This window comes from Eurosta solidaginis, chromosome 3, assembly GCF_040869045.1.
Source record: "Eurosta solidaginis isolate ZX-2024a chromosome 3, ASM4086904v1, whole genome shotgun sequence".
NCBI classification, from domain to species: domain Eukaryota; kingdom Metazoa; phylum Arthropoda; class Insecta; order Diptera; family Tephritidae; genus Eurosta; species Eurosta solidaginis.
In genome coordinates, this window is record NC_090321.1 from 69,491,672 (window position 1) to 69,508,071 (window position 16,400).

At 42.8% G+C, this 16,400-nt stretch overlaps 1 protein-coding gene across 5 annotated transcripts; it reads right to left on the reverse strand.

Moving 5' to 3' along the window:
• Positions 1-256: 256 nt before the first annotated feature.
• On the reverse strand, positions 257-15,857 carry LOC137243907 (5-oxoprolinase). Of its 5 annotated transcripts, none has more exons than XM_067772215.1 (9): positions 15,741-15,857; positions 14,433-14,739; positions 14,075-14,354; positions 13,698-14,010; positions 5,030-5,801; positions 4,220-4,962; positions 1,861-2,121; positions 595-1,795; positions 257-523 (listed from the first exon to the last, which is right to left on the reverse strand). In XM_067772215.1, exons 2-9 carry the CDS (start codon positions 14,607-14,609, stop codon positions 371-373), a joined length of 3,900 nt encoding a protein of 1,299 aa, XP_067628316.1. In that variant the 5' UTR covers positions 14,610-14,739; positions 15,741-15,857; the 3' UTR covers positions 257-370. The 5 variants fall into 5 exon arrangements, with proteins under 5 accessions (XP_067628316.1, XP_067628318.1, XP_067628317.1 ...); XM_067772217.1 differs by having other exon boundaries at positions 15,789-15,855; XM_067772216.1 differs by having other exon boundaries at positions 14,433-14,751; positions 15,741-15,815.
• Positions 15,858-16,400: the final 543 nt, after the last annotated feature.

Genomic DNA, 16,400 nt, shown 5'->3' on the forward strand with positions numbered 1-16,400 from the left:
GCTTTGGGGAGTGTTATCGATGTGATGGTCCTTTGTCGGATACAGATCCGATACGCTCCGGTAATACAGCACCATTAAGGTGCTGGCCCGACCATCTCGGGAACGATTTATATGTCCACATTAAACCTTCAGGCCGTCCCTCCCACCCCACCCCAAAGTTACATGTATGTTTGTGATCTATACCAGCATATTTAGGATTTGCTTCAAAAAGCCCAATTTTTGCTTTAACTGCAATTAAAAAAGAACTCAAAAGATCTCGACTATAAGTTTGTTCAAATGTTTAAACTAATTGCACTGTGTTATATACAATAATATTTAATATGTTTCGTAAACTCTTCATAGCGCATACAATCGCTTTTCATTTAACGTGCTAAGCGGACTCCTGAGCTTGCCTATATTCAAAGACACTACCACGTTCAGTTAAATGATGTTTTTCAGCTTGCGATTTCACTTTTTCACTAGCAGCATCTTCATTGGGTATACCATAACCGCCGCCGCCGGGTGTTTTCAATACGAATAGATCCTGCATAAGATATAAGATGTATGTATGTTTCAAAATTTGTTTATAAATATTATTTGCACGTAACAACTTACTCCTGTCTCCACATCGATACAAGTCTTGCCACCCAGTGAAATAACACGCCCATCAAGTTTGCGTAACAAATTCAAACCACGTTTACCTGGCCCACCGCCGGCCAAACCATACGGTTGCAATGTGCGACGCTCGGTTAAAATCGAAAGCGTTACCGGTTTGCGGAAAAGCAATTCGCGTTCAACACCCTCGCCACCATGAAATTGTCCTAAACCACCCGATTGATCAGTGCGCAAGCAAAAACGTTTCAATATAATCGGATAACGCAATTCCAATATTTCTGGATCGGTTATGCGCGTATTAGTCATATGCGTGTGAACACCATCTGCGCCATGCCATGCGGGTCCAGCGCCTGCGCCACCTGCTACCGTTTCATAATAACCCCATTCTTCATCGCCAATCGTTATGTTATTCATGCAACCACAAGAAGCAGCACAAACATTAAAAGTTTTTAAAACTGTATCAACAACACGTTGCGACGTCAAAACATTGCCACCGACTACAGCTGCGCCTTCTGAGGGATCCAAAATGGAGTTCTTCGGCACCAGTACTTTGATAGGCGCTAAGCAACCTTGATTAAGCGGCACATCATGCCCAACCATACAACGTAAACAGTAAATGAGTGCGGAGAGTGTAATGGCACGTGGTGCATTACAATTACCCCACACCTCAGGGCCTGAACCAGTGAAATCGCATAACGCATTGCCTTGTACGGGATCGATTTCTACATGCAATTTAATTGGTGATCCATCATCCATAAATTCAACTGCTTCAAGTGTTGTGGTGCCATTACGCTTTAGCATATTTTGTGCTATCTCCTTGAGCATATCACGCACAGCCACCTCAGCATTTTGTTGTATATAATTCATGTAGGCCTGCACAACATCCAAACCATAGCAGTCAATGAGCTCCGAAACAAGTTGTATGCCTTTATGATTGGCGGCGATTTGTGCTTTAAGATCGGAAATATTATCAGGTAAATTGCGTGTGCCGGTAGCACCTTTGGCGGCAGTCGGCGTTGTAAGACGCTCAACGATATTCTTCTCTTGGAAAACGCCCGCTTCGACAATCAAAAACGATTTAAATGCGGCACCCTCTTGTGCAAGCGAAGTGGAATGTGGTGGCATAGAGCCGGGTGTAATGCCGCCAATGTCCGCATGATGGCCTCGTGAGGCGACAAAGAAGACTGGTTTCGGTTGATCACTTAAAGGTAAATTAAAATTTGTTTTATCAAAATAATGAAAGAAATAAACTTGGTTTTCACCTACCGATAAAATACGGGTGTAATCACCGTTAAATCTGGTAAATGCGAACCACCTGCTTGTGGATGATTGGAAAGTATAACATCGCCATTTTTCAAGCTATCACCACGCACCTTCAACTGATATTGCACAGTTTCTTGCATTGCGCCTAAATGGACGGGTATATGTGGTGCATTGCTCACAAGACCGCCATCGGGACCGAATAGCGCACAGGAAAAATCTAGACGCTCCTTGATGTTTGTGGAAATTGAAGTGCGTTGCAGTACCCTTTGAAATAAATGAGCATTTTTTACAACGTTTCGTCAAAAACAAGCATGTGTACTGCATATATGAAGTAAAACTTCAGACAAAAAAGCAAAAGCTGTTTAACAGAACTAGACGCACTGGCCAGTAGAAAGTGTGCACGGCACATATAACTGCATCCAACAAAGATATTATAAGATAAAGATGGAAATCTGTACAGTCATCATAGTATATCATCAACATCGCAGGCATTTGCGTTGGTCCTATGTGTAGGATATATTTAAAATAAACGTTCCTAGGCAGCTGATTTGTTGCCTACGTAGTTTGAGAATTTGAAAAACTGTGCTCGTGTGCCAAGATTATCTTTGTTCATTTTAAGATCGCGGGTTCGAGCTCAGGGCCTAACAATAACTTTTTTTTTGATGGCCTTAACATGCTCCAGTTTATCAAACGGCTGAGTCCTTAAGTGCCGGATTTTGTTTGTGCGGTATTTCATCTCTCTCCTTTATGGGGAGTATTCTCACCTCACTGTGTGGGTGATGTTTTGGGGATATAAGTAGAAATCCCGCGCCAGTTCAGTCTAATGCTTGCCCTCATTCCAATGATATGGGGATGAGCTAAAGTGGGTTTAATACAAAAGCCAAACAAACACTGAAGTTAGATACAGATTAGAGGAAGATTGGAAAATTACTCCTTTTCTCGAATCCTAATGTTAGAGGACGACTCAAGAAACATACCGTTCTCAAACGAAATGAGACCTAATTATCGAATTATAGTTCTCCAATCGAACTCTAATGTATTTGTAAATGGGATTGTAATGAGAATTGAATTTGCAATAGTTCTCTAATCATTCTCGAACGATTACTGGTTGTCTTTGTTGTTGTTGTAGCGATAAGGACACTCCTCGAAATCCTTGGGGAGTGTTATCGATGTTGATGGTTTTTTGCCGAGTGCAGATCCGGTATGTTCCGTAACAATCACCATTAAGGCATTAGCCTGACCATCTCGGGAACGATTTAGTATGACCACATGAAACCTTCAAAGCCATCCTGTCCTCCCATCCCCTAGATCCATGAGGAATTTGGGGTCCCAAGAACCTCGGCTGTTAAAGTAACAGGATTATTCGCCACGGGTAAGTGAGGTTGAAAATTGGGTTGGAGAAGCTATATTTTGCGCTGGCAACCACTTGAATCAATTTGGTATTTTATTCGCCTCTTACGACAGATATGCCTGCCGCGGCTATATTCTAAGCCCCCTAACCCGCTGGCTGGTACTAGTTTAGTCGAGTCGAGATTTTCTTACGTGCGTACACAAAAATTCTCCAACGTTAGAGACTGTGCTTGTTCCAAATTTGCAGTTAGGGCTCTTGGGCTACAATGGCTTATTCGGATAATTTACTAGTCGATTAGTAGCAATTTTTGCATTAATTAAAATTTAAAAATTTTAACTTCAGATAAAAATAAATTTTTAAATTTAAGAATTTTCACTCAAAATAAATGTAAGCCAAAGAAAACTTTTTCTGACTTTTTTTAGGAATAAGACCTAAAAAATCCTTTTCGTCCAATATATATATTTTTAAATATTTTACTTCAAATCAACTTTTTTTGATTTAAGTAGTTTTACTTCAAATAAAACATGGCGGAACGATACAAGGTGGCAGCATGGCGACTTACCTACAAACATAAATAAAAGTTTGATGTACTTTGTTTTTGTAAATTCGATGGACAAATGTCAAAATCGTACTGCGTCGGAAGTTGATGTATAAATTCAAATAAAAAAGTTTATAATCAGCTGTCCCATGCTGCCACCTTGTATCGTTGCGCCATGAAATAAAAGTAAAAATTCTCCACAAAAACATTTTACATTTTAATTAATTTTTTATTTAAGAAGTCGAACTTCAAATTTTTGGTTTAAGCACCTGGCAAAAAAAGAATCAACTTCGAAGAAAACCTGTTTTACTCCGGAATAAGAAGAAGAGTACAAATGGAAATCAAACCAAAAAAAAAAAACAAAAATAATCAGGAAATTACACAACAACAATTTCCGGAATTCCTATTCATCGCCCAAGCCATTTTTAAATTTAAAACAATTTTAAAGCGTTTGTACATATTTTTTTATTTACCTGCCCATTTGTTCCGCAATGCTCATAAAACGATGACTGAAAATGCTCAGCTGTATAGTATCGAGTTTGCAGTCAACTACAGTACGATTGCTGGAGCTTACATTTATAACGAGATCACCATAAGAAGTCACCTCTGCCACACATTCTGGCTCCACCAATATCGTAGATAGCTGATCAATCAAAATCGCTGGACCTACAATTTTGCTACCAGCTAACAAATTTTTAGTCAAGTAAATGGGCGACTCATATGCACCCTGCTCAAAAAATATGCTTGTGGAACCTTCTGCATTCGGTGTAGCAGCAGCAGCATTTGCAATTTCCACCTCAGGCGGTGTAATATTTTTACCCAAACCGCGAACACGTATATCATCTACAACGATAGCACGATTTTGTAAAACAAAACCAAATTCAGTACGATAACGCTGTAGAAATGTTGCAATGAAGTCGCCATAGCATGCAAGTAAGGCATCATCTTTACTAGCTGTGTTTGACGGTGAGCACATTAAGGCACAATCAGTACCATCATATCTTAAATGCAAAAACGGTTCCAACTCAATTTTACTATATCCTTGAGCTTTCAAGCTTGTTGAGCATTGTGCGGCTAACGCGTCGAGACGCGTCTTGAAAAATGTAGCATTTTCGGAAGAAAATTCTAAACCACAAGGTTCTTGCGTTTCTTGTACAACATCAGCGAGTGCCATCCCGTAAGCCGAGAGTACGCCAGCGTATTTATGGACAAGCACCTGTGAATTGAAAAGGATTTTCCGTAAATAATAAACTCAGCATACGCTCAATTATAGCTTTCTTTACCTTGCTTATACCCAACTCACGCGCTATTGAGCAGGCATGTTGGCCACCCGCACCACCAAAGCATGCCAACACATGCTGCGATGTATCCAAACCACGCGCTTGCGTCAGTGCTCTTATAGGACGACACATAGCTTCATTTGCGACGCGTATAAAACCTAAGGCTATATCTTCAATGGACAATTTTTTCATATCACCACCACCTCCACCGTTATTCAGGTACTCATTAATCACTTTACGTAGTTCTTCAAATTTTTCTTTGGTTACTGCAAACTCTAGTGCTTCATTTTCGTTGGAACCAAATATTTTTGGAAAGTATTCAGGTAGTAAACGACCTAAAATTAAATTAGCATCTGTTACAGTGAGTGGTCCACCTTTTTTGTAGCATGAGGGTCCAGGATGTGCACCAGCTGACTCAGGACCGACCACAAATAGTCCAGAACGGAAGAAAAGCATAGAACCGCCACCAGCTGCTACTGTGTTTATGTCCAGTTGAGGTGCTTGTATTGTTACCCCAGCAGTAGTACTTTCAGTTACATGTTCGTAGACACCAGCATAGCGCGAGACATCAGTGGATGTGCCACCCATATCGAAACCAATGAGTGGAGCATTCGTCTCACGTGCACCAGTCATGGCATAGCCCACTACACCACCTGCTGGACCGGAGAGAATGGCACGTGCTCCACGGAAATTTTCCATGCGCACCAAACCGCCATCGGATTGCATGAAGAGAACATCGACACCAGCCAGTTCTTTGTCAAAGCCTGATTTGAAGCTGAAATTTATTGATAGTAAGATTGGATATGCAATAATTAGATGATTGCTGTTGTTGTTGTTGTAGCAGTGCTTCGCCCCGTCCAATAGGTGCGACTGATCACAAATTGTCATCAATATCCTCTAACGGGAGTCCAAGGAAATTTGTTGTTTCAACAGGGGTGGCCCATAATGAGAGGGGCGTTAGAGGCGTCGGTTCCACAATACAGTTAAAGAGATGGTTGGTGTCATGTGGGGACACGTTACAAGCAGGACATATGTTTAGCATGTTGTTGTTGTTGTTGTTTTTGTTGTTGTTGTAGCAGTGCTATCGGGGTTGATTCTGGATAGGTAAGAGTTTAGCCTGTTACAGTATCCAGATCGAAGTTGAGCTATAGTGACTCGCGTTTCCCTAGGGAGTGTGCGTTCGTCTTCTGCAAGTTTTGGTATTGTTCTTTGTGTACAGGTATCACCGGGCAATTCCTGGCATAGAGTTCCGACGCCTGTTTGTGGAGTTCACTGAGGACCTGCGTATGTTTTTTTGCTTCATACGGCTGTGTTCTCAGCTGCCGTATTTCCTCATAATGCTTACGGAGATGACTCCTTAAGCCCCTGGGCGATGTTGGATCATCAATCACATGTCTGTTGGGATGCCCAGGTCTCTGCGTATTCAACAGGAACTGTTTGGTTAGCATTTCATTTCTGTCCCTAAAGGGGAGTATTCTCGCCTCATTATGTAGATCGTACCGCAATATTTGTTAGAAATTTTAAGGAAATACTTAAGAGACAGGTATCTAATATATGAAACCACTCACGATCAAAAAAAGGTAAAAAATAACAGGCGGAGCAGCCTAGGGTTCGGTACTAGGTCCCGATCTCTGGAATATAACTTACGACAGTTTTCTTCGATTAGACATGCCAGAAATCACCTTCCTCGTTGCTTTTGCAGACGACGTGGCAGCTGCGATAACAGCACCAAGCTGCGAGCTGACACAGCTAAAATTAAACCAGGTCATGCGTCAAGTAAATAGGTGGATGGCTGAGCACGGTCTCCAGTTAGCAACAGCAAAAACGGAGATCGTCGTCCTCACAAAGAGACGTATTCCCACTACCAGGAACATGATGGTTGAGGACCAGCCAATAGAAACACTCGCTTCAACGAAATATCTGAGAGTGAGGTTAGACAGCAAACTTAACTTCTCGGATCACATAAGAGGAGCCTGCGAAAGAGCTGCGCGCACAATAGCGAATTTGAGTAGATTAATGGCAAACACAGGTGGCCCAAAGCCATGCACAAGGAAGTTGCTTGCATCAGCCTCGGATTCTATACTCTTATATGGTACAGAAATCTGGGCGAACGCAATGAAATACCGGAAGAACCGAGTCGCCCTCACCTCGGTCCAACGCAGAGGGGCGCTGCGAATATCTTCGGCTTACCGCACAGTATCGGCTGAAGCTGTCCTGGTCGTTGCGGGAAACATACCGATATATCTTATCGCTGAAGAAAGAAAAGCAATATACAGCGGATCGCAAGCAAGTAGAGCTGCTGTTGCCATGCAGGCGCGAGAAGAATCGATCCGACGCTGGCAAGATCAGTGGAGCAACAGCATCGTAGGAAAGTGGACTAGGGAACTAATCCCTGAACTGAATCCATGGTTGAAGCAACCACACAGAGAGGTAGACTTTTACCTGACCAAGTTTCTACCGGGACACGGTTACTTCCGCAAATACCTACACAAAATGGGCAAGGTTGATAACCCTAGCTGCCTGTACTGTGGGAAAATAGACGATGTACACCACACCTTCTTCGAATGCAGGCACTTCTCCGATCAGTGAAGGAGGGTAGAAGAGGTACTTGGCGACCTATCCCCGGGCAGTGTCAACAATAACATGACCTGTCGAAGAGACAGATGGGATACGGTCAGCACATACATATGTGCAGCATATACTTATCAGTAAACAAGAAGACGAATGCCTAGCCCATTAGCGTGAGAGTAGCCATAGAGCTTGCATAGCGCGCACCCGTACCCGAAGTAATGCTAAACGCGGTCCTAGGTACGGGGATTTGCGCGGGCCGTGGGAGGTTAGGTTTTAGTGGGTAGGCCTTCACGGAAGAAGGGAGTCCTACACTCGGAGTCTCGCAGTCTCCTTCCACGAAACACAAAAAACAAAAAAAAACAACATCCGCATCGCTGCGATTTAAGAGACTAAACGCACAGCAAGATCTGCTCTGCAGACCTGTTCTGGGTATAATGTCCACAGAAAAGATCGCGAGAGCGGAAAAATAGGCGGTCGCGCGTTTATCATACACCACTCAGTGCAATATCATATATTTGATCCCGACATCGGCCGCAGGGACAGGGTCTTAGAACGTCACGGCTTATCTGTCCGGTCAGGCGATGTAAACCTAGAAATCATCAACATCTACATCCGTCCTGCCACCTGTTGCCCCAGTGGATATCGCCCTAATATCAGAGCCCTACTCACTGGCGATAATCGCATTATCTTAGGCGATTTCAATGCCCATCACGATCTTATGCCATTCAAACCTGAAGGCAGACAGCAGGGGTGACATGTTGGCGGATCAAATAGAAAAAACGACGTTCTGCACAATAAACCGAAACACCCCCACTCGTACGGTAGGAAGCTGTCACAGTTCCCCAGATATATCAATCGTGAGTGCAGGACTCGTAAACTGCGTCAACTGGCAGCCGATGGTAACATTGGCATCCGATCACCTGCCAATACTTATTTCGCTCGAGCGTACCGCCGACTTCATCGTCTCCGAAAAACGCACTTTCATAAACTTTAAAAGAGAAAGTGGGATGAGTACAAATCCTTTACAGACAGCCGCTTTGCTGCCCTCCCTATCCCGACTGATGCTCGCCAAGGGGAACGTACTTTCCGCAAGGTCAGTGAATCCGCCTCGGCTCGCTTTATTCCCGCCAGAAGAATTCCCGAAATTCGGCCTCATTTTCAGGCGGAGGCCGCAAATTTAGCGAGAGAACGTGACCTTATAAGACAGCTCGATTACGGCGACCCCCAAATAAAGGATATAAACCAACGCATCAGATTGCTTGTGGATGAAACAAGCGGGCGAAATGGGAGGAGCATCTAAGTAGTTGTAACCTCTCTGCCGGTGTGGGTAAGCTTTGGTCCACCGTAAGGTCCCTATCGAGTCCGTCCAAGCACAATGACAAAATTTCCAACGCCTTTGGCGATAAAGTGCTGTCGGATGCGAAAAAATGCGCGAGCGCTTTTTGCCGACAATATATAATGCATTCTACGGTTGACAAGGTTAAACGGCGGGCCAACAGATACGCACATAAACATAAATTCAGAGCGTCCCCACTTACCAACACCGCCAAAGAGATTGAGGATGCCATCGGTCAAGCTGCACCATCCAAAGCAGCATAGCCATGCCGATGCTTAAAAACCTAGGAAAAGATAGTTTCAAATATTTAGCACATGTCTTCAATCTGTCCCTTTCCACCTTTGTCATTCCCGAAAAATGGAAAATGGCCAAAGTGATCCCGCTATTAAAGCCTGGAAAACCAGCTAACATAGGAGAGTCATATCGCCCGATATCTCTCCTATCGCCAGTAGCCAAGACGCTTGAAGCCATTTTGCTCCCCTGTTTCAAAGCAAATTTGCAACTAACCTGTCATCAGCATGGCTTTAGAAAAGTTCATAGCACAACCACCACGCTAAATGCCATTAGCACCCAGATAAATTGCGGTTTAAATCAAAACCCCCACCATAGAAGAGTACTCGTTACGCTAGATCTATCAAAAGCTTTTGATACGGTCAACCATGGCACGTTACTGCAAGACCTGGAAGGGCCCAAATATTAAAAGGTGGACCGCAAATTATCTGGGTGGTCGGCAAGCATCGGTTCAATTTAGAAACGCAAGATCAAAACCAAGAAAAATTAACAAGGGGTGCCACAGGGTGGTGTCCTATCCCCACTTTTGCTTAACTTCTACATATCACAGCTACCTTCGCCACCAGAAGGAGTTGCTATCGTTTCCTACGCCGATGACTGCACAATAATGGCCACAGGCCCAGGCCCACAGATCGATGAGCTTTGCAACAAAATAAACGGCTACCTCTCTGATCTCTCCAGTTTTTTCGCCTTGCGAAACCTGACATTATCAACGACTAAATTGGCGGCCACCGTGGTGTGATGGTAGCGTGCTCCGCCTACCACACCGTATGCCCTGGGTTCACACCCCGGACAAAGCAGCATCAAATTTTAGAAATAAGGGTTTTCAACAAGAAGAAAATTTTTCTAAACGGGGTCGCCCCTCGGCAGTGTTTGGCAAGCGCTCCGTGTTTAAGCGACTTAAACTATGACTTTTTTCTTTCATTTGTTTCATTAGCCATTGAGTGTGCTTGTAATTCTCAACTTGTTAGTGAAATATTCTAAAGATATAGTTTTAGGTTTTAATTTAAAATTGAGGTTCTTCGAGTAGAAGATGTGGTGCCAATGCCTCAGAGCCCAGTGCTCGCCTCCATATCACATTTTTTAAGGGTTCTTCAAATAGAAGATGAGGTGGCTCATTAGAGCGAAACCTCAGAGCCCCCAGTGCTCTCCCCCAATGAATAAATACAAGAGGTTCTTCGAGTAGAAGATGGGGTGTCAATACCTCAGAGCCCAGTGCTCGCCTCCATATCACATTTTTAAGGGTTCTTCAAATAGAAGATGAGGTGGCTCATTAGAGCGAAACCTCAGAGCCCCAGTGCTCGCCCCCAATGAATAATTACAAGAGGTTCTTCAAATAGAAGATGAGGTGGCTCATTAGAGCGAAACCTCAGAGCCCACAGTGCTCGCCTCCATATCACATTTTTTAAGGGTTCTTCAATAGAAGATGAGGTGGCTCATTAGAGCGAAACCTCAGAGCCCCCAGTGCTCGCCCACAATGAATAAATACAAGAGGTTCTTCAAATAGAAGATGAGGTGGCTCATTAGAGCGAAACCTCAGAGCCCCCAGTGCTCGCCCCCAATGAATAAATTCAAGAGGTTCTTCAAATAGAAGATGAGGTGGCTCATTAGAGCGAAACCTCAGAGCTCCCAGTGCACGCCCTCAATGAATAAATACAACCAAAAGGTGTAATAGGGGTGTTTCAAAGCAAAACAAGATGGCTCATCCCGCAGCCAATATCTTGGAGCCCCCAGTGCTCGCCCCCAATGAATAAATACAAGGTTTAACAGTTACATAGTGACCTCTCTAAGTAAAATAACATACAGTCCATTAAAATAATAATTTATAAAATAAAAAAAGATAATAAATTTAAAAAATGCTTGCTTGCAGTGGGCTTTGAACCCGCAGCCCCAAACGTGGGAGTCGGGTACGTCATCCACTGTGCCACGACTGATACGCCTACAAGCGCATAAATTACTCCCTTATAACTCATATTAAACTGCTCGCCCTCAACTGCCCCACGCTTAGCTATGGTCCTTCGAGCCGGATGACCGGCTAATATGGAATTACAACTAGACGACTAAGCCGTCTAGGGGGGGAGCATGTTTAAGCGACTTAAACTATGACCTCTTTTCTTTCGTTTGTTTCATTAGCCATTGAGTGTCCTTGTAATTCTCAACTTGTTAGTGAAATATTCTAAAGATATAGTTTTAGTTTTTAATTTAAAATTGAGGTTCTTCGAGTAGAAGATGGGGTGCCAATACCTCAGAGCCCAGTGCTCGCCTCCATATCACATTTTTTAAGGGTTCTTCAAATAGAAGATGAGGTGGCTCATTAGAGCGAAACCTCAGAGCCCCCAGTGCTCGCCCCAATGAATAAATACAAGAGGTTCTTCGAGTAGAAGATGGGGTGCCAATACCACAGAGCCCAGTGCTCGCCTCCATATCACATTTTTAAGGGTTCTTCAAATAGAAGATGAGGTGGCTCATTAGAGCGAAACCTCAGAGCCCCCAGTGCTCGCCCCAATGAATATATACAAGAGGTTCTTCGAGTAGAAGATGGGGTGCCAATACCTCAGAGCCCAGTGCTCGCCTCCATATCACATTTTTAAGGGTTCTTCAATAGAAGATGAGGTGGCTCATTAGAGCGAAACCTCAGAGCCCCCAGTGCTCGCCCACAATGAATAAATACAAGAGGTTCTTCAAATAGAAGATGAGGTGGCTCATTAGAGCGAAACCTCAGAGCCCCCAGTGCACGCCTCCAATGAATAAATACAACCAAAAGGTGTAATAGGGGTTTTTCAAAGCAAAACAAGGTGGCTCATCCCGCAGCCAATACCTTGGAGCCCCCAGTTCTCGCCCCCAATGAATAAATACAAGGTTTAACAGGTACATAGTGACCTCTCTCTAAGTAAAATAACATACTGTCCATTAAAATAATAATTTATAAAATAAAAAAAGATAATAAATTTAAAAAATGCTTGCTTGCAGTGGGCTTTGAACCCGCAACCCCAAACGTGTGAATCGGGTACGTCATCCACTGTGCCACGACTCATACACCTACAAGCGCATCAAATGACTCCCTTATAACTCATATTAGACTGCTCGCCCTCAACTGCCCCACGCTTAGCTACTCCGGGTGTATTTCTGCCATGAAAAGCTCTCAGTGAAAACTCATCTGCCTTGCAGATGCCGTTCCGAGTCGGCATAAAACATGTAGGTCCCGCCCGGCCAATTTGTAGGGAAAATCAAGAGGAGCACGACGCAGATTGGAAGAGAAGCTCGGCCTTAGATCTCTTCGGAGGTTATCACGTCTTACATTTTATTTTTTATTTTTATTTTAAATCATCGGCGACCTTATTTACAACATGGACTTCCCAAATGTCGACCATTTTGAACATTAGATGATTGTACTAGAGTTCTTTGAATATTTGGTGCAATCGTCTAATTCACACTATCTAAACTAAATTGACGAAGTGTGGTTGTTATTTTAATGCAAAAAACTGATGCAGAACAGTTTTTTCGGATGCCATCGCAGTTGTACTTAGTGACCAATGGATCGTTTCGGCGCCCAGACCAGAATGTCTGCGGAACTTTTTCAAGAGTTCTCTTTCAACATTTTTGAAGTCTCTGGAATCTAATAATGCTTCTGCGCCCGTACATGCCTTTCAGGGGAATAGATAGGCCTTACTTTTAACTTTAAGGCGAAACATTTTCTGGTGAAGGCAATAAAAGCCATATTTTGAGGGCTGATAAAAATATACACTTATAAAACTATCTCTTCGTCAGCAAAATTCAATTCAATTTTATTTCTAAAATATTTGTACAGTAAGATTTACATTTACAAAATTTTTACCCATGATATTTTCTAAACTATAGAGTTGAGTCTATTGCAATATTCATCGCAAAATTTGGCCATGCAGTGTGGGACTGAGCAGTATTGCGTTCTTTTTTCTTCCTGTGGCGATAAGATCACTCCCTGTAAGTTTTGGGAGCTTTAATCAATGTTGATGATCCCATCAAGGTTCTAGCCTGGCGAAATCGGGAACGATCTGATGTGACCAGGTTGAACCTTGTACGTCATCCAAGCTCCTCCTTCCGAGTGGAAATTGGGGTCGCCAGAGCTTCGCCTGTTAGGTAAACAGGGCAATTTATAATGCTCTGTAAACGCCTTCAAATGGTTACACTGCCCAACCCCTTGAATCCCAAAGTGACACCTCTTGGCATCACTTTCAAATGCCATAAAATCTTCATGTATATAGCCTAGATAGGCTGCAGCAGACAGTATAATTTGAGATTATTTGAATAGTTACTGAGCCCTTCACCCCTACTACATGGCTTCGCGCTCTCATCTTAAAAGTCTACAAAATATCGCTGCAATAGCACTTATTTTGCATCTTTTAAACTTTTGTTATCAAATTATAGCATGCCGTATCAACCTATCTATTTATCTACTTTAATATGCATGATCAAAATAAAAATAATCTTAATTACCTGTTGAGATAACGTTCTACGTGTGGCGTTAGATATGCCTCGGCGCAGGCAGTATAACCTCTTGCTACTAAACGTCGCATAGGCATGGCCTGATGCGATAGGGTGATATGCGTAAAACCCAATTCTTGTGCAATAGCTCCAACTTGTAATTCGTGAGTTGGACAAGCAAAACTATGCGCCAACACTACAGCTACGCTTTTTATACCTTGATGGCGCACTTCTTGCAATGATGTGCGTACAGCTGCCACGTCGACAGGTTGCATTTCCAAATAGCGAGCACCTGAGGTGCCTTCAAGTACTTTCCATGTATGTTCTGCAAGAATTATGGAAAATGATTAAGGATGGAGGTGTCGTTGATAGTGCAAAATGCCTCTTACCTAACTTACAACGCTCCGCTTGTTCTGGTACAACACGACACCCAATCTCTGTAACTGTTTTATATAAATTCGATGGTTTACGTATATTCAATTCAAAAATTCTCGGACGCGCTTGATTGCCAATATAAAGCAAATCGCGAAAACCTTCATTTACCACCAATGCCACGGGATCACCTTTGCGTTCGAGCAGCGCATTCGTGGCTACAGTTGTGCCCATGCGTATCCAACCAATTTGAATGGTGTCCACAAGTCCTTCCGCAGTAACATCGGTTCCAGTTTCCTCGAGGAGTAAAAGTCAGAAGAGTATTTAATACATTTTCACATTCAATTTCGTATACATATTAAATTGCTTACTCACCTCTTTTAATATACGTCGTATGCCTTCTCTTGGCGCATCACTATAACGAGCAGGATCCTCAGACAATAATTTTAATGTACGCACTTTACCATTAGGGCGTATGCAAATTATGTCGGTGAAAGTGCCACCACGATCAATCGCAAAACAATATTTTCCAATTGATTCTGCTGGAGCCATTCTCTCGTGTACTATTTCAAATTTACAATTAATTTATAATATTTAGCTTGTTTATTTTAGTAGGTTTGCAGTTGCTTTTGGATTTGCGCTGAGTAAAATGTGTCCGTTCTACTTTGATGCCCAATGAATTCTGTGTATTTAACTGTTTTCGGTAGTAGTGCAGTTTACGGTACCCACCCTAAAGTTGGGCTAAGATTTTCGAGTGAGGTATCAAAAGACGCGTATTAATCGAGAACAATAATCCGAAGGCGGAAAAGAAAAATGTTATCTCTGTCCGGAGATATTTGCAGTTGAAGTTGGCGATTTTCATGTGGTTGTTGTTGTGTTGTACCCACAAAAAAAATTGTGCATCACCGTGGCGGCAGCCACGGTTATACCACACACCCGAACTTGGCATGGCGTAGCCCAGGGTTATTTTTTATCAGCGCGGCCGAAGGCCGCCAACGCAGAAAGGTCTTCTGCGCAAAAATACTATGGATCCCACCCCCGGTTTCGGAGGGACCACGGGTCTTTTTTCGGTTTTTCGTTAATATCTTTTGAACGGGTAAAAAGAGTTAACTTCCGCTTTCGGATTCTTGATCTAGACGTGAATTCGCGTCTTTTGATACCTCACTCGAAAATTTTGGTAATAGTCTAGTTGAGGGGTCGACTGCTAATACGCTACCAAAAATATCGAGAGAGGTGTCAAACGACGCGTCTTGAAATCAGTATTAATAATCCGAAGGCGGAAAATAAAAATTTTAACGCGTTCAAAAGATATTAACGAAAAACCCGCGGGTACCTCCGAAACCGGGGGTCGGATCCATAGTATTTTTGCGCAGAACACCTTTCTGCGTTGGCGGCCTTCGGCCGCGATTATAAAAAATAACCCTGGGCTACGCCATGCCAAGTCCGGGTGTGTGGTATAACCGTGGCTACCGCCACGGTGATGCACAATTTTTTTTGGGGGTACAAACACAACAACAACCACATGGAAATCGCCAACTTCAAATGCAAATATCTCCGGACAGAGATAAAATTTTTCTTTTCCGCCATCGGATTATTGTTCTCGAGATTAATACGCGTCGTTTGACACCTCTCTCGATATTTTAGGTAGCGTATTAGCAGTCGACCCCTCAACTAGACTATTACCAAAATTTTGACCCAAATTTCGGTGGGTACCGTAAACTGCACTATTACCAAAGCAATCAAACAAATTTTAGAGAAATACAAGATTAGAAAAAGTTAATTCATAGCTCTCAAAACAAATACAATTTAGTAAAGTAATCAGCTGATATTGATAGTGGGCAGTGGTGCCAGATATGCGTTGTAGGGAGAAGAGATACAAGTGTCGATATATTTTATGTGTATTTTATCGATAGCTTTCGATGAGTGCTGTTATCAGCCAGTGAATTACATACACTTTTTGGTCCCTTTAAGACAGAGAAAACGGCGAAGCCAAAGCCTTTAAGCGACAAAAGTGATAATGTAACCCTTCGGTTACCGGATGCAGCTCTTAAATAGAAGCCGAATGTGGTAAATTGTATATCAAAAAGAAGGAAGAAGAGACGATTATGAGCCTGCACCAACTCCTAAGAAATGAATCGAAGTGTGCCTTGTACAATCCACTAGAACAGCTATCCCTAAAACAGCGACACATCAGATTGCTTAATAGCTGATATCAGGATATATCTAGCATATTGTGGTAGTAAATGAAGCATAATGTCAGGCTTAAGACCTGGTAAATCTATTTTCGATCAAATATTCCGGATATGATAAATCCTGGACTTCAAAAAAAATTTTTCCACCGCG

What these genes read in the sequence shown, in the direction of transcription:
- LOC137243907 (XM_067772215.1), bottom strand. Translation starts at nt 14,609, where the DNA reads ATGGCTCCAGCAGAATCAATTGGAAAATATTGTTTTGCGATTGATCGT. An exon ending in ATTGCGGAACAAATGGGCAG is followed by an intron (nt 2,122 to 4,219) that starts GTAAATAAAAAA and finishes TTTATTTCAAAG; the next exon opens with GGTACTGCAACGCACTTCAA. An exon ending in GTATCGATGTGGAGACAGGA is followed by an intron (nt 524 to 594) that starts GTAAGTTGTTAC and finishes TATCTTATGCAG; the next exon opens with GATCTATTCGTATTGAAAAC.